Source organism: Nansenia antarctica (assembly GCF_963989245.1).
Source record: "Nansenia antarctica genome assembly, chromosome: 14".
Taxonomy (NCBI): domain Eukaryota; kingdom Metazoa; phylum Chordata; class Actinopteri; order Argentiniformes; family Microstomatidae; genus Nansenia; species Nansenia antarctica.
The window spans coordinates 19,839,049-19,857,920 of NC_137684.1; the positions used below are offsets into that span (position 1 = coordinate 19,839,049).

The window sequence follows — 18,872 nt, forward strand, 5'->3', positions numbered from 1 at the left end:
ACACTGTTTTTTTTCTTTTGCTCTAGTGCTGGAGACATGACTGTTTAATTTCAAACGGTGCTTAGGTCTGTGTGACCGTCGACACCGGTAAGGCTGGATAGGTCGCTGTGCGTTAAGGTCCTGGGTCTCTCCACATTCATATACGAATCAACACAGCACAACTGGTGACAGGTTGGCCTGGCATCTCTCCACTTCACAGGAAATGACATACATAATTTCATATGGATCAAAAAAAGGCACTTCCTACATATTCCTAATATCATACGTTCATATATAGGACATACGCTTTTAATGGTGATATACATGGCCGCATGCATTACATATGCGGCCATATTAATATATCGAGTTTATATGTTTCTCATTTCACTGGGTAACATAATAATTATATATGTCAGTTCCACACAAAGGGTTGGAGACATTGAGCCTTGGACTCTTCCAGTACAGCCAGAACCCACCAGTATTGATATTCAACTAAATTCCTACGCAAATATTAATAAATAATAATAATCATTGTCAGTTATTTTGGAGCAAGACCCTGGTTTGTTTATTTACAGGAAGTATAGATCACAGAAACATGTGCTGCTCTGGGGTGAGTTTTAAGGTGCTTTTGTAAACTCAAACTCTATTGTGGTTTGCTTGGAGAGCCAACCAAGTTTTTGGTTGCTGCGTTTGTGATTCTAACTTGCCTTTTTGCTGAATATGTAAACATTTTGAACACAGCAAAGTGTATGGGCGGATGCGGGAGGCAGGCTGGGTGGCATTCTCTTGTGCCAGTTGATTTTTCTCTCTACTCACACGTCAAAACCCTGCTAGCCGAATCTCCTTTGGCCTGAGAAGTGCATAAAAGTGCATGTATGCAGGTGTGTGTGTGTGTGTGTGTGTATGTGTGTGTATGTGTGTGCGCGCGTGCGTGTGTGTGTGTGTGTGTGTGTGTGTACATATACAGTTTCCAACAGGATTTGAACCCCTGTTAGGAAACTACCACCTTCCGAAAGGTGCATCATCCCAGCAATACACTGGTCGTCAATGACATACAGATACATGTACACACACACATACACCCTCACACACACACACACACACACACACACACACACCCATACACGCACACACACACACACACACACACACACACACACACACACACACGCATACAGATGTTACATCCTGTTCGCTACTGCCTCCTCTCTCCCCCTGTTGCCCCCTCCTAGGCGAGGTTGCTGCTGATGTCCAGGGCTTGCTGGTACACCTGAGTCATGTCATCCAGGTCCCCCAGCAGGGAGAAGCTGCCGTTGTCCCCCGGGGAGCCCATGGCCCTGGCGCCCCTGCTGTTGCTGAACTTGGCCCCGTGGTGGAGGCCGTGGTGGAGCGGGGGGGCCGTCTGGAAGCCCTGGAAGTTGGCCAGCTGCAGCAGGTTTTCGGCCGACACGCAGGCCCTGATGTTGGGGCGCGGGGTTGGGCCGGTGGGGGGCCAGTCGGGGGTCAGGGAGCTGGGAGAGAGGGACAGGGCGCCGCTGTCGTCGCCCACCATGCTGGAGGGCCGGCTCTGGCTGCGGGACAGACCCGAGTCGCCCCCCGAGGAGGAGGAGTCGCCGCCGCCCGCCACGCCCATGCCCGAGGGAGGCCCGCTGTAGGTGGAGTACTTCCCGTTGCGCTTCAAGATGCCCTTCCTTCCCACTCCCGCTCTCTTGGGTGGCGAGCTGGCCACCAGGGACATGGCGGCGCCCCCTAGCAGCTCGGAGGACTCGCTGCGTTCCGGGGAGGAGTAGTACCCTGATTCCCGTTGTTGTTGGTTGTTCTTCAGGATGCCCTTCTTGGGGAGTGTGGGCACCATCTTGGCTGGCGAGCCCCCGGCCAGGGCGGGCTCTTCTTCTTCTTCGTCTCTCTCCGGGCTGGAGCCGCCTGACTCCCCCCCCCCCTCTCTCTCCCTCTGGGCCGGTGTGTGGCCCGGGCTCAGCTCCCCCTCCTCCAGGCTGGGCGAGTGTTGTTGTTGTTGCTGCTGCTCTTCGGTCACGCGGGTCTTCAGGATCCCTTTCGGCCTCTTCAGGCCCGGCTTGTCCTCCTCCATGCTGCCGTGGGTCTCTCCCGCCTCGTTGTTGTTGTTCTCCTTCTTGCACTTCTTGGGCCTCTGGCGGAGGACGATGGGCGGCGGCAGGGCGGCGGGTGGTTTGGCCCCCGGCCCCCGGGGGTCGGCGGTGCTGCGGTTCTGCCAGTCGATGAAACGGGCCAGCATGGGCGACCCGTGGTGGTCTCGGCACTGGGCCTCGCAGTCGCACACGCTGCTCTTCCAGCCCCAGTTGACCCACCAGTGGTTGGCGATGTCCTCCACGGTGGCGCGCCGCTCAGGGTTCACCATCAGCATCCAGCGGATCAGACCGCGGGCATCTGGTAGGGGGGGGGGATAGCATACGGGAGCACAGATGAGGGACACTTTTCTTGTTTCTATAGCATCACCCGATTCACCCCACAAGGCAGTTAAGCTAGCTTCGTAGAGAACACATACTTTACATACACACATACAGTACATAGACAAACGGAATTGAGAGAGACTGTACGTCTACAGAGAGTACGAGGGTCTTACTGTACCTGAGGACTGGGTGGGCTCTCTGTATTCCCCGTTGCTGATCTGGCGGATGAGGTTCTTGTGATCTCCGCCGTCGAACGGCATGGTCCCGTAGACCAGGGTGTACAGCAGCACGCCCAGAGCCCAACTGTCCACCTGGAACAACAAACACCGCCACGAATCACACGTCACACCACCACACACATCATAAAACAATCCAGCCCTTTACTTTCCAAACAGCTCAATGATATTACTTTTGGCTCTGTAATAGGCCAACATGTGCCCCCATGCCCATGGGCCATTGAAACACTGATATATGCCAGTGCTCTGAAGTGGTGTGGTGTGCCGGGTTAGTCTCCATGCACACACACTCTCTCTTCCTCTCTCTCACTGTCTCTCTGTCAGCCAGAAGCAAGTCACTTTTGTGACAGCTAACCTAATGCGATGTGGCTTTCTCAGCAAAACGGTTACATAAGACCTGTGTCTGGGGGCATGGAGGGGGTGCAGGGAGATGTGAACAGGGGGGTAGGGGGGGGGGTTAATGAGTCCAGTAGAGATGGCAGAGCTGTGATATCCTGGCCTCTGACAGATCTCAGGAGACACGCTGCCAGTCACTGATTAGCAGACGTCTGTGTGTGTGTGTGTGTGTGTGTGTGTGTGCGTGTGTTTGCGGGGGGGGGGGGGGGGACAAGGCTCCTGGAAGAATGTGTCTCTTGATGGCTGTAGCCGAGTGTTCTGTTGGTGTGTCAGGGGCAGAGGAAATCAGATAGGGCAGCCCCAGAGTGACTCCACTTCCTCTAGGGCCCGCACCAGGAATGTCTCACCCCTAGGCCTCTCTGCCATTGGTCCACTCCCTGGGCCAAGCTCTCAGAAGGCCAGACAGGGCGAGCACCATTGTTACGTTCTGTTTTTGTTCCAAGTGTTAGCTGTAATTTGCGGCCCTATTCCCGACTGGGTTCTGTAATTTTGATTACAATCTAGCCCGTTGTGTTTTTTTTCTTTAGCACTCTGAAGAAAATTACAGTGAATTACACTCAAATTGAACGGTTTGGACTTGGGGGTATAAAAATAAAGACGTTTCTTGTACTTGTGTGTTTTATATAACACACAACTGTTCCATTTTAAGGAGGATGGCGTCCTGAGGAATTACTTTCGGAATTAGTCAATAAATTGTTTGGGGGCCCATTTTTCACTCTCTCTCTCTCTCTCTCTCTCTCTCTCGCTTCATTTTGTGTCAACCAAACTATTTAGTCCCACCCTTGGTCTTGGCAATGAAGCTCTCCCCAGTCCCAGCCTGTGGAACCCATTCCAATCCTATTAGAAGGAAAGACTGTGAGCAACAACAATCCCACAGGTCTTCAAAGGGCTGCTGAGAGACACCATCTGTGGCCTCCCACTGAGGGAGAGGAGAGAGTGCTGCTGGTTAGTGGTCTGGGTAGGAGAGCACTGCGGGGAAAGATAATCCCATCAAAGAGAGCTAGACCTAGACGGAAAGCCTCCGCCACTCTCTGTGTCAGCTATGCGATTATGATGATGATGATGATGATGATGATGATGAAGATGAAGATGATGATGACGCCCAAGGGGATAGGTTCCGGGAGATTAGACACAACTCCTCACACAGAGATCAGAAAGAATCATTCATAATTTCATTGTTGAGGTCTGTGACCGTTGACCCTTGACCCTGCCTACGTACCTCTGGGCCGCGGTAAGGTCTTCCGTTGACTATCTCCGGTGATGCGTAGAGTGGGCTCCCACAGAATGTCTGCAGGAGTTTGTCCTTGTGGTAAAGGTTGGACAGCCCAAAATCAGCAATCTGTCGGGGGTAGAAGAGGAAAGTTAAGCATATGGATGGTGAAACATTCTAGAACAAGCATAGTCATCGTGAGTCTCGTAAACCCTTAAACTGGCAATATTCATATTTTACATGTAAATTACAGACTACCGAATACAGCATAATTTCAGTTCGTTTCAGAGCAGTCAAGAGTTGTAATTCTGATTGTGTGCGGCCAACGGCTTAATTAGACGCTCTATGTGACAACGAGGTTTGTACCTGACCAAGGAATGTACTCGTTAATCACTAGTGTATCGCCACAGCAGACACATGCCACATGACACGTTTTCTTTCGCGCGAGGACATTTTTCTCGCCTTACGACTTCGACCGAACAAAATGTACTGACTTTTCGGGACTTTTCGGGCAGCCCAAATGACAACATCAAAACGTTTTTCATCTTTCATCTCAAGCTTCCATCTATAAAATTAGCAGTTTTTCATACACGCGACAGACAGCATGAAATAGCGGAGATTAGGCATGAAGAAACTAACCCTAACCAACCCTACAGAATGAAGTGAGGATTTTTTCGTTCCCATACACAGGAGTCAGTACATCAGGGGAACATACCGTAATTTCCCTTTCCATGCCATCCTTGACTCTGATTGGCTCACCGATGCATGTCCAGTTCCATGCTCTATTTAATAGGATACTCTTTGAGGTTTTTATTTTTGACGAGGTGCTGTTTTAAGAATTGAAATTGTGATACTTGGTATCGTCAAAGTCCAAATGTTTTCTATCGTACCAACACTACTGCAACTGTATTGGTCTTAGATAGGGGTGTTTATTAAACATGAAACATTTTTTTATGAGAACAGTCAAGGAGCAGCAGGCACATTTCCACTTTCCATTTTCATCCGACTATTGAGTATGTTTGTTTTCTCTTCCATTGGGATGTTTCTACATCACTATTTGGAGTTGATTTCTAATTAAAGCATTGTGTGAGCAGACAAACCGACTTAAATGAGTTATCTCATGTTAATTAGCAGTTAAAACTAGATTCCCAGTGATTGAATTCTGCCAATGTGGCTCTCTGGCAAAACATTTACATATGCTGTAGAGGTAACGGGGATGAACAATAGTCAGCAGTATTGACAGTATTGAGATGAAAGGACTCTTACCTTGATATTACAGTTTTCATCCAGTAGCACGTTTTCCAGTTTCAGATCCCGGTGCACCACCCCGTTCTGTGAAGGACCGGAAAAAAAAATCCCCCCCAAGTAAGGCCTCATGTGGACAACGACATATCGTTTCTTGACAGAGAGTAATACAAAGCAATATACATTGTATTATGTATTATGAAAGAGGAGATGATTTACAGAGACGGAGCCACAAGCTCGGCTCTCGGGGGAAATCAAGTGGGCCGGTGGGTCTAGTAGTCTTTAATTGCTCTGCCCCTCTGTGTCTTTGTGCTGACATCTGCTGTGATTTCTCCCCCGCTCTGACTCACATGTGTCACATATGAAAAACACGAGCCTATAATTACGGGACCAGGATAAATTATGTTTTCACAACAATTTGGGATTCAAAAGCAACTAAAGGGGGGAAATGCAAGGGGGACCTGCAGGGGACTACGGGAACGTGCAGCACATTTTCGGATCTGATGACTCCAGCTGCGGGGAACGCACGCTTGCGCGTCTCCAATTGGTTAGCGCTGACAACCAACACATGTTCACATGCTTCTCATTGGAGGAGAGACGATCTGGGAGTAATCAGCACTCTCGCACACCTCCTCTTCCTGAGTCAGTCGACCACACTACTCCAACCCCTCTCCCGCGCTGCCCCCTCCCTTCCCTCTCCGCGGTTGCCGCGGGTGACTCACCCCCCCCCCCATGTGCTGGGTGTCTGGGTCTTCCCTTATGCAGGGTGGATGACATCATCCCCGTCTCCAGCTGTAGAGATGATGACTACGGAGGGGAGCCAACCCAGGGGGGGGGTGGGGGGGCGACGACACTGGGTCTGGGGTTAACCAGGAAGGGGAGGAGGCCAGGGACAGGGTGAGGTGCACTGGGGAGTGTGCTAGCTCCGAGGGGGGACGTGCAGAGAGGAGAACTAGAGCCAGTAATGAGACTGCTTAGTGCACAAGTTTATGGATCATACTGCCTGTGTTATATCTCCCTTCAGAAACGGATTACTCCCTGACACACACACACACACACACACACACACACACACACACACACACAGGCCAAGAACATCATGCTTCATACATTACAGCAGACTGACTGGCTGGCTATATGGGGACAAAATATTATATTACGTTATACACTGTGGATTAGCAGAAGTGTGTGCGTGTGTGTGTGTGTGTGTGTGTGTGTGTGTCTCCGAGGTGTACTCTGTTACCTTGTGACAGTGGTGCACGGCAGAGACTATCTGTCTGAAGAAGTGTCTCGTCTCTCTCTCGCTCAGGCGCCGCCGCTCGCTGATATAGTCGTACAGCTCGCCCTTACTGGCGTACTCCATCACGATCACGATCTTGTCCTTGTTCTCAAACACTGAAAGACACAGGAGAGTAGGGAGAACTGTTAACGGAAGGAATCTTATTTACAAACAACTAATACATCGGTTTATACACATTCACAGGAATGGCTGAGCTGAACTGCAGTACAATGTATATAGAAAAGTGCCCTAATCACAATAACACTGTAACAATAACATTCCATCATTTCACGGGATGCCGTGTTGAATATTATCGTAATGAGTAGACTACTCCCAGTCGTAGAGTAAACTGCCTGTGTGTGAACTCCAGAGAACGGTCCATCTCAGAGCTGTTGCCACCATGACATCATCAGCCCCACCTCATGAGTGATTACAGGCTTGACAACAGTGCAGGGAGGGGCTGTTTCTTCTCCCCAGCAGCCCCTCAGAGAGAGAGAGGAGTGTAGTAGGGAGGAGAAGACAGAAAAAGAAGAGAAAGAGAGGAGGATCGAAAAAGAAAACGAGGACAGCGGGTCTCTCTCCCTCAACCACTCAGAGACTCACCCTCACTCTCCACTTTAAAATCCCACCTCAAAACCTACCTGTTCTCCCATGCATACATACAACCTCCCCTACCCCTAACCATCTCCCCTAACCCTGCCACCCCCCTCCTCCCCCCCTGGACATCGCTGCGTTACTGTGTTCCCCGTTCGTTAACTCTGTGTTCTATGTGCTCGTGTTCATCTGTTGCTTGTTGTTTCTGTGTGTTTTCAGTTTCCCCCATATTGTCAGTCGTCTTTGAGCCTCGGAAAAGCGCTATATAAATACAATGAATTATTATTGTTATTAGAAGGTCGACTGACTACGTGAGTGTCATGCCCTTGACCGTAACTCATCTCCTCAACGCGTCACTGAATTCCGCCGTTCTCTCCCACATTCCGAAACCCACCGCACAAAGCCCCGTTCACAGACAAGGAGTCCGGAGCGGATAGAATCTACCTATCCATCCTTACAGCCTTAAGACGCACCGCAACCTGTCCTTTATCCCCCCGTTATCTACTCCCCCGTGAATCGTTTTATCTGGGAGGTACGTTGCAGTGCCGACAGGGAGAGCGCTGTGTGACAGATGAGTGAGAACTGTTAGTCAGGCGGAGAGAGAGAGAGAGAGAGAGAGAGAGAGAGAGAGGGGATGACGACAAAACAGTCAGTCATGTTCTTCTTTGTGAGTCGATTTTCCCACACAGCAGGACACCAGGGGGGTTGGAGGGGAGGCCACTGCCTCTCTGCACCCATGAGTGAGCACCTTCACCCTCCCCCCACCCCACCCTCCCTCCCTCCCTCGGGTCCTTCTAGAGAGTAATCCTCTGTAAAAACATGGTAGATGCTGATTGATGCTGACCCTCCCTGATTGTGACGAGAATGCTCCGCCGGGCAGGCCAGCTCGGGAACCAGGCCAAATGTCCTGGAGGAGGAGGGGGGTGGGGGTGGGGGGGCATGTTGGTCGGTCCCGATTGGCCGACAGGGGCGATGACCTGAGACGACCCGCCGGTGATCCGCGGTGGGCGCCGTTTGAGGGCTCAGCGTGGGGCCGCTCGTTACCTCTGACCCTCCCGCTACCCCTGTCACTGGGGTAATAATTACCTGGCTTACATAACGAGGGTTAGCCATGGCCCACTGGGTACTAGTGGCCCAGTCACTCAGGCTCTTTGTTCCGCGGGCCCTGGCCTCATCAGACTAATTAGGACCTATTGTCCCACTGCCCTGTAATGCTATGGGTCTCTGTGACCACGGACTGCTAATTCAGGGGTAAGTAGCTAGCAGAGTAGCACAAACTAAGTAGCCATACGGCAGTTTGGTTACTTTTAATGTTTTTACCGTGTTGTTTGAAGTAAAAGCCTCGAACCTAGAACTTTGAACTCTAGAGTGTCTTGTTCCTACAAATGCTAGGGTATGGTAGTTGACTCATAACGCAGTGCTCTTTCCCCCATTCAAACAAAGGGAGGAGGAATTCCCCTCTTCAATATCTATCCCTCTTTAAAGTCTCCTCGTCTATAAACCAGAGGGAGGTCCTTGTACTAGTCACACCAGGCTTGTTTTTACAGGCCTTAAGTCTGTTGGAGGACAATGACAGTACTCAAAAGCCTTCCCACAAGTCAATAGCAACCGGAGCTGAATTGGACTGATCTGACTGCTTTACGAAGCATTTCTTTGAAGAAACAATCTTTTAAAAAACGGGGAGGGGGTTATATGAGGTTATGAATTATGCTCCAACGTGACAAGCGAAATGTGCTTCGAATGCTCTCGCTGGCTGGCGAGCGTTGCTGATGGATGCAGAACGCGAGAAGGATGAAAATCAATCTCATGACACACATCTGGTTCAGCTTTGCTTCACACAAGCAGTTTAGCTGTTGACACGGGTGTTGCCGGATACACATATCTGTGTCTATACATTTCCATGGCTATTTTGGGAGGAGGCCAGGCCACAACAGTAAACACTGAGTTAAGGAGAAACACCAGAAACCATGCAGGCGTCTCACAGGGCCTGGCAAAACCATGGTGGTACTCTGTAGATTCAGGGGCTGCACGCATAGCAACCATACACACACGCTCCTTAAGGCTCTATACTGAACTGGCTTGTCTTAATCATCCTCAATCAGACACACACAAACTAGGCTAAACCCACAACAACACTCTCAATTGACTCCTGGCACATTACCATGACAACTATCACTGTTTCACAAAAGCACTATCGGCCAGTTTTGGGCTGTGTCACGACACCACATTCCTGATGACGTGGCATAAAAACATTCCTGTTGTTGACTATAGATGCTACAAACCCTCACGACTCACAGTCCATACTCACTTACAGTTAGGGCCCTTCTGATAGCTCTTTTAGATTAGATTAGATTAGATTAGATTCAACTTTATTGTCATCGCAGAGTACAAGTACCAGACAACAACATGCAGTCTTGACGTCAGTAAAAAAGAAATACAGTATCTGAGTGAAACCCAACCCCAGACAAGATGGAAGGTTGTCTATTGGAACAGATACAGGTATGTGGTGGCGGCGGCTTCATAGCGGGCTTAGCAGCTCTCCTCCCAATGCATAGCTGAGGAGTCAAACTGGGAGCCGGGGTGAATGGGGTTAGCCCTGTTTCTCACCCCCCCCCCCTCCCCACACACACACACACACACACACACACACACAGAGACACACAGACACACACACACCAAACACACACACACACACACACATATATACACCAAACACACACACACACACACACACACACGCACACACACACACACACAGTCTGGCTCCCAGCTGGAGGAGTTCTCTAAGCATCAGCAGATGTCTGGCCCTGAGATGAAGCCCAGGGAAGACAGCGGATGAGAAGATGAGACGTCTCAGATGTGGGAGCGGTAAACCCCACCGGCGTCCCTCGACACACACACAGACACAGAAAGTCAAAGTCATTCATGCTCGCACGCACGTGTAGACACACACACGCACGCACACACTCTCGCACACTCACACTCTCACACACACACACACACACACACACACACACACACACACACACACTGTCTGGCAGGAGAGAAGAAAAGATGAATAACATCCCAAAGCCTTGGTCCAGATCTTATTATGACATCTGCATGTCATAACACGACAGTCACACAGCGAGACGGGTGCTGAGCTGGAGGAGAGTGATTGGTGTGTGCGTCATTAATATATATATATATATATATATATATATATATATATATAGAGAGAGAGAGAGAGAGAGAGAGAGAGAGAGAGAGAGAGAGAGAGATAGTGCCCTGAATAGGACAGTGAAGCATTTTGTCTTCTTTTGGCTCTACACTCCAAAGGTTTGGATTTTAAATCAAACAATTACTACAGTATGTAATTAAAGTATGTACTGTCAATGTATGTTTACATGTTGGTTTCACCATTCAGAAATGACAACTAATTACAAAATGAAATCACTTCATACATAGTTCCCCTATTTCAGGGCACCAAAAGTAATGGCACGGATTCATATAATGTCCAAATTAAGCATTTGTATTTAGCATATTATGTTCCGACAATCTGAAGATTGACTTGGCCAGTTAAGAATTTTGGCCCTGAAAAATGAACTAGTTGCTATGGCAGTATGTTTTGGGACATTGTCTTACTGTATGATGAAGCACCATCCAATGAATTTGGAGGCATTTGCTTGTACTCGAGCAGACAAGATGTTTCTTCACACATACATTCTGTTGCTGCCTTCCACAATGACAATCATGAATTAAGACAAGTTAGCCCGTTCTAGTGGCAGCTATACATTCCCTCCACCGTGAAACACCCCCTCCACCATGTTTCACAGATGAGGTGGTAGGCTATAACTCACGACCCCTGGAGGAGCCAAGTCAAGTGCCTTGCTCAGGGGAAACATCGGCGGTGGATGTGACTTGGATGTGATGCCAGCAACCCTCCAGCTCACATCCTCCTTGTCAGCACTGGGGGATCGAACCAGCGACCTTCCGGTTACTGGCCAGCCATTCTGTGAGGCTACCTGCTGCCCTACCTCAAACTGTCACCAGACCATCCATTGTGACTAGGATAGCTAGCGGTGGTCTGCACCTTGCAGTGAAGCCTCTGTCAGCTGGTGATGTATTCTGACACATTCAAGCCTTTTTTCTGATGACAAAACAGCACAATAATGGCTTCCTTGGCTCCTTTGTCCTCATGTTGACAGACACCAATAGCAGACTGACTCCAAAGGCAAACACAAAGCCTAGGATCAATACTAGACATTGAAAGCTCTCTTGCGCCTGCACAAATGATGTGATGGAACACACCTGACTTACCAGAAACACCTGTCAAGTGGTGAAACTTGATGTATGTATGTATGTACACAAATATCCATACATATGTACACAAAACTTGATGTATGTATGTATGTAGGTACACAAATATCCTCATATAAAATGAATATGCTTTTGACATGACTTCGGCGAATAATATTAGGACAAAATAGAAACCAAAAACAGTTTTATGTCGCCAGATGGAATATGACGTTTAACACGGGTTTCAATGGGGAAACGTGCTTTTTGGCACCAGCCTGCTTCAAAATCTCTTGACTGGATTGCTCCCCTGGTGTGTGTGCGCGTGCGTGTGCGTGAAGACAGCCAGAGAGAGGGAGACCCACCTTCATATATAGAGATGATGTGGGGGTGGCGTAGGGACGACATGATCTCTATCTCCCTGCGGATGTGAACCATGTCCTGGTCATCCTTGATCTTCTCCTTCCGTATGGACTTAATAGCCACCTGTGAGGAAGGGACCAAAACATGTTTTGGTCAATTGAAATTAAATAATCATCATATTGAGCATTACAATGTGTCCTAGTGTACCAATCAATAGAAGTTACACTTGAAAACTGGTCGCAGTAAATACAATCATACATACACATATCTACGTACAAATATCTCACACAGAGAAACCGTAGCATCAGTTAGGCCTAAATCAGGAAGAACACTTTCACAACCAAACTCTGTTGTGCATTGCATTTTTTGTATTATGGTTTGTATCTTTATGTCCTATGCGCGAACCACACCATGTACATTTCCTGTATGTGGGAATGTACTGTGCGAATATATAAAATAATTCTGATTCTGATTTCCTTGCATAATGGATTTCTGTACCTCTTCAACCTCCACCAACCATACTCCCCTGAGTCTCATCAGGGTCCATATTACACTTTGACCTCTGCTCACTAGTGAATGGTGATCCAGTCCACCCAGCAGACACAACGTCTACATACTGAGAGGCATTGAGAGAGGCGGTCATCACATAACAGTCTTCTGCTGTGTAATTTACTGTGCCTCTTTTGGGGGGGGGGGGCGGGGGTGTGGGGGGGTAAAATGAAGGCTCCTCATTCTAGAAAAACAACGTGCCACGTGGTGCAGTATAATGGAGGCCCTCCTTTGTACTCTGACATTTACCCTGGTATTACCAACAGACAGTGCTAGGGCTTGATGCTCCACAGTCTCTGTGATCTGTGCTGGTTGACTCCTCCCTGACCTCGGTGTAATGGTTATATCAGGTAGCAGAAGATCGGGAGGACTTGGGGGTTTCCATGGCAACTGCAACCCCTGGCACGCTTGTGTGAGAATAGGAGCCAGCAGGGGAAGCGGAGTGGTGAGCTAGCTGCTGGATCTCCTAAACTAGTCTGTGACGGATACGACAGAGCCAAACACACATAGTTTGTTAGTGTGTCACTACACTGATAAACTACTGTTGTATACGGCGCTACACACACAGACCCACATCTAGTGAAACACATTTCCTTACAGCAGTTTAATCAACAAAATCGGAGGCCTATAGGATTCGTGTTCATGAGTGCATGACATACTGACATTATGCCACAACTAAACAATGACTGGAGCTTCAGTCCAGTGAATCTTCCTTGATGGTTAATATTTTGTAAATATCCTTGCCATATCCTTTCCTACCTCTCTGTTACTGGGTGAACAAAGTGCTTTCTCTACTGAGAGAAAAGAGCTATTACAGAAGAGCCAAGTTAAGAGCAGGCCTGTATTCCAGCCCAGGCAGCAGAAACCACATGCCAAGCTAATTATCGTGTACATCCATAAAAAAGAACCCCAGCCGGAATAACTCCCATCGAGAGGACTTGATTGCATAGAATAAAACACATACTATATATAGCCTAAATATAAACAACCGTGGCCCAGCCTTCACCTGCTAAGTGCTAGTCTTAGTAAGTCGCGGTTCTTTATTTGTAAAAAAAGGTTATCTGTGTTACATGATTTTCCATTACCTCATGAGGGTATCAACAGCAGTGACAGTCACCTCATGCCAAGTCCAAAACCTTGAGTTTTTTCTCTGACACCAAGCCTCCCCCAGTATCTCTGTTATGTGAGTTAGCGCACCGCCTGCCCTACAGCAGGTCACTTCTGGACACAGACACTGCTGTTTTTCATTGAGAAGTACAGTGGTGTGGTATCAATTTCTACAGAGAAGACGTAATGTACTTTCTCAAAGGAAGAAAACGGTACTGTATCAATAGAAGGCCGGCATGACCCTGTAATCATACTGGATGTAAACTCTTTCGCGAGCTAGCCAGTTTTTGAACAATGCATGGCAAAGAGAAAGCCCAGTCCATCCCCTGTCTCTTCTCTAGTTCCCCTGACCCTGTTGTAAGATCATTAGGCAGCTCCGTCTGTGTATCATCCACTTGCCAGCTGGCTTGATTGGCCAGTGCAGCCCTTACGGCACTCTTTTCACAAGTGTTTTTTTTCTCTCTGAAGATCATGCTGATGTGTGCGAATGGATGGAATATGTGCTGTGTGTGTGTGTGTGTGTGTGTGTGTGTGTGTGTGTGTGTGTGTGTGTGTGTGTGTGCGTGTGTGCGTGTGTGTGTGTGTGTGTGTGTGTGTGTATTCACCAAGGAGTGGATAATGGCAGGGAGGAGACCATAAAGTCTATCTCAAGAGTTTCTTCACAACGCCTGAGTGAAGAAAAGAAATGCTGAAACCACAGCTCACACACCAGCACATCTCAGTATTGTGCTCTTCCACGTTCAATCCCAAGTGAATCCATTATTTGGGAGTGAGGTAACTAGTGCTTTAAGCTCGTATTAATGTGACTTTGTAACCTCTAAACTGAAGCCCACCCCTCTTGTTATGGTGGGGTTCCCTGTCTTTGAGCTGCTATCCCCCTCTCTCCTCCTGAACTCCCACAGGATATTAACTTTCCACTCCGTTCTCATTTCCTGCGAGGGATGGCCTTTCATGTGTCACTGCCCGCACTGAGCCCTGCTGTCACCACAACCTTTTCACACTACACATCTCCACACTCTCTCTCTCACACACACAGACAACACACACACACACACACGCACACACGCCACCATCACCTAATGTATACACACAAACACATAGTAGCCCACAAACAGACAGATGAACAGATACAGTACAAGCCAGGAATGTGCGCACTATGCACAACATACACACTTAAACTTAACAGTGACTTTCTAAACAGCCAATCAACAACAGAAGGTTATGCAGATTAAAATGTGCTTACAGGTATCAACACACAAACACACACACACACACTCATCACTCCCCTCCATCTTCTCCAGACACACACATCTCATCAGTCTCCCTCTGCTCAATCTCTTTCGCCACTCTGCTCTTCTCATTTACCCGGTGAAGGAAACAGGCACCCCAGGGGAAGTCCTACGGGCCTGGAGGGAGAGGCTGATTGCATAACAGTCTCACCCCTTCTGCTATCTCTGCTATATGGACACCAAGAGCTCTTTAGGTCAGGGGTCATGTACACTCTCACTACGCCGTGCCAGACACGTGTGCCCTGGCGGCTGTCTGCACTCTCACTCTCTCTGTCTCGTTTATCTTGAAACTCCTGTACTCAATGTACTTGGGGCGCTGATTGTCAAAGGGCTGCCTTAGATCCCTAGGTAGGCACAGTGTTCTAGGTTCAGCTTCCTTGGCATTCATTGAAGCTTTCACAATTAGAGGCTATACAGCTAAACCTGCCCCATCTCAAAGATAGAGGAGGAATGTATGGGGATTAGTGACTCCCGTATCTCCATGTTTCACTAGAATGCTGGGCAAATGGACACACTCGTCATTCTCAATAGATGTTTTTAGATTCGCTTGTAGAGAGGCTTTGCTTGGCATTCGTAAGGCTGCGTTCGTAAATTCGCTCTGAGAGCGCCGGAGCGCACACTGGGTTCTACGTCATAAAGGGACCAAATCATTTGATTGGACAAGAGGCATTCCATGAGTGCTGATCCCATTTCCAGAGCGAATTTACGAACGCACCCTAAGTGTCTAAAAAAATGTGTTGGGAGTCTAAACTGGTAATAGAGCACTGAGCTCAGTGAAGCAGTGAGACCAGGCCATTAGAGGGAGCCATGGGAGAGAGTTTACGGTGCCCCTTCCAAGCATGCGTTTGCCAGCATCTATGTAACCCAGGGAGGACACGTTGACCCTACTAAGTTTCCCTTGCTAGCATCAGGTTCTGAAGCATGTGGAGATAATCTGAAGAGGTGCCAGGTTTGCAAGTACAGCTATGCATTTTGACTCAAGATGGTGAGCATCCAATGACAAAAAATAACCACTCCAGTAGTGTGTTATGAGTGTTGACTCATACCCAGACACAAACAACTTAACCTTGATAACCCAAAGGCACAACATCATGGAGCGACCGAATATATAACATAGAATACTGTAACTGGAGAAGGCCTGCTGCCTAGCAGTTGAACTATAAGCACTAACAAAACAAAACAAAACAAGATAGCACTGCTAGGAATTAAAAGTTGACCAAACTCTCTTTTGGGGGGACCTCTTACTTGTCTTTGACAGCAATTAATTGTGCGTTCTGGACTAACGTTAACCAACAATCTGACTCGACAGAAGTATTTTTGGAGGACTGTTGACCGGCTTCAATGATGCGGGATTTAAACATCTGCACTCCAGCATCCGGTCGCCAGGCACCACTGGGGGGACAGAGGCACCACTGGGGGGACAGTGCGCGTGCTGTCTCGATTCCCATGGCCTCCAGGGCCCACTGAGCACGGGGGGATTCCCAGAGGGGGAAAGAGACGCACACGCCTTGGGAGCGCAACAAAGTAGCTATTTGGGTCTCTCTGTTGTATGCCTGTGACTCAGTGCACGGGCGTCTCAACCAGTATGCCTAAATTATAGCTGTACTACTAGTCTACATTGATATTCAGTGTCTTAAGACATCTCAAGATGTTCTGTGTCTTCAAGACACAGAAAATATGGCTCTTATGCTCCATGTCTTAAGTGAGTGCATGAGTGCATGTCTTCAGGTTAGGTCTTAAGACCTTGACAGACAAAAAATGTTGTTAATTAAGACATCTTAAGACATCTCAAGACAAGGTGATGGCTGGGTATGTAGAGAGGCTACAGATGTTTAAAAAACACAGAAGAGCGTTTGGAAGTGTCTCACCTCTCTCCCGGAGTGTCGTTCGATGGCCTTCTTGACTTTGCCATAAGTTCCTCTGCCGAGGGTCTCCAGCAGTTCGTAGCGGTGTTTCAGGTTATGCTTGTGGTGGTGTTTCTTCACGCCGGAGTTTCTCCTGTCGTCACCGCCCGCCACAGGGGTCTCTGCCGGTGGATGGGGGGCGGGGAGCGGGGGCGGGGAGGGGTCGCCCCCCATCGGGGAGAGGTCGCCCCCCGTTGATGTTCTCGCTGAGGTATGGCCTGGACGGGATAGCCGGTGCGCTGATAGACAATCGGTTTCCATCTCTAGAGAAGTAGCTATTTCTAACTAACTTCCCACAGTTAAATATCTTAAAACTAGCTATTTGTAACAAATATTGATATTATAATAATTGTAGGTCTAATAATGGTATTAATAAATAAATAAATTACAAGGAATAATAATGCGTAATTATATTAATAAACATAAAAAATAATTCATAATTCGGATTGTCGAATGGTCACTCGTTTGCTCATTATTTTCTGATCAGAGAATTCCAACTCCATATCTATCCATCCGTTGATCGCATTATAAGAGTGATTCCTTATTATAATAAGATTAAATAAAAAAAGCTAAAGTCTATTATAAAAGGGACATTATCTGTCCTCGAGAGTCTGATACATAATGTAATGGATATCATATGTCTAACTAGCTATAATACATGTTTATTCTAAGGCTACACAGAGTAGGCTAAATATGGAATTCAGATTTGGACAAACGACTGCATGTCGGAAAGCTATATCCCAGTTTCGATTATTTAAACAATGTCTCCTATCGGGTATGTATGGACAATGGTGCTCAATTCTGAGCAATCTAAAGATCTAAAGAAAAAAAAATATAGGCTATAAATCGTAACGGGCTATTCTCTTCTCTCATGTAACTGCTAACATGATCTCGTAGTCTATAGTTCTATATTCTGGGGTCGTTCACATTCACATGATCTACCGTCAATATTCTGCATCCAACATCATTAAATTAACTCACAACTAACAGGCGAAATCTCTCTTTTCAGCGTCATTGCCTCCCGAGAAAGCAGCGACGAAACCGGCGTTCTGGATAAAGATGACCCTCATTTTGTCCTCAGCAGCCCAGGTGTAACGGTAACGTCATTCAACTGGACTCTGGTTATTATAGCGCGGGTGCTCCATGCCCAAGTCGACGTGAGAGATGCGTTCCGGTCGGATATGTCAAGCTGAGACGTTTTGAATATGGCCATGGTCGGTTTTGCTCTCCTGCTTCTGGTGCCCTCTTCTCCCGTTCTCTCTGTTCTCTAACGTGAGGGGCTGAGAGAGGAGGAGGAATGTGAGATGATCGAGTCCGGAGGCGGAGTTACTACAGCCCTCCTCCTCCTCTCCCTCCTCCTCCTCCTCTCCTTGGGTTCTCCCTCCTCCTCTCCCTCTCCCTCTCCCTCTCCCTCTCCCTCTCCCTCTCCCTCTCTCCCTCCTCCTCTCCCTCGCCCTCTCCTTCTCCTCCTCCTCTCCCTCTCCCTCTCCCTCGGTTCTCCCTCTCCTCCCTCCTCCTCCTCTCCCTCTCCCTCTTCCTCTCCCTCTCCCTCTCCCTCTCCTTGGGTTCTCCCTCCTCCTCCTCCTCCTCCTCTCCCTCGGTTCTCCCTCTCCTCCCTCCTCCTCCTCTCCCTCTCCCTCTCCCTCTTCCTCTCCCTCTCCCTCTTCCTCTCCCTCTCCCTCCTCCTCTCCCTCTCTCTCTCCCTCCTCCTCTCTCTCTCTCCCTCTCCCTCTCTCTCTCCCTCTCCCTCTCCCTAGGTTCTCCCTCTCCCTCTCCCTAGGTTCTCCCTCTCCCTCTCCCTCTCCTCCTCCTCCTCTCCCTCTCCCTTGGTTCTCCCTCTCCCTCTGGGTTTTGGAGAGGAGCTGCTCAGCTCACTGCTGGCTGATTCCCCCCCTGCATAAAGGGGATCTGCCACATTAGAATTATAAGGTTCTATCTCCATTTTTGTCAAAATTTAGTTTTTTACATAATCTGATCCATTGGGTATTTATTAATGCCTGTGTGATGTTATTTTTTA

At 48.3% G+C, this 18,872-nt stretch overlaps 1 protein-coding gene across 1 annotated transcript; it reads right to left on the reverse strand.

Moving 5' to 3' along the window:
- Positions 1 to 1,207: 1,207 nt before the first annotated feature.
- On the reverse strand, positions 1,208 to 17,029 carry nuak1b (NUAK family, SNF1-like kinase, 1b; the record flags this gene model as incomplete). The annotated part of the gene is made up of 7 exons (XM_080544673.1): positions 1,208 to 2,385; positions 2,587 to 2,719; positions 4,260 to 4,379; positions 5,517 to 5,582; positions 6,739 to 6,890; positions 12,009 to 12,129; positions 16,820 to 17,029. 7 exons carry the CDS (start codon positions 17,027 to 17,029, stop codon positions 1,208 to 1,210), a joined length of 1,980 nt encoding a protein of 659 aa, XP_080400799.1.
- Between the last annotated feature and the right edge of the window lie 1,843 nt (positions 17,030 to 18,872).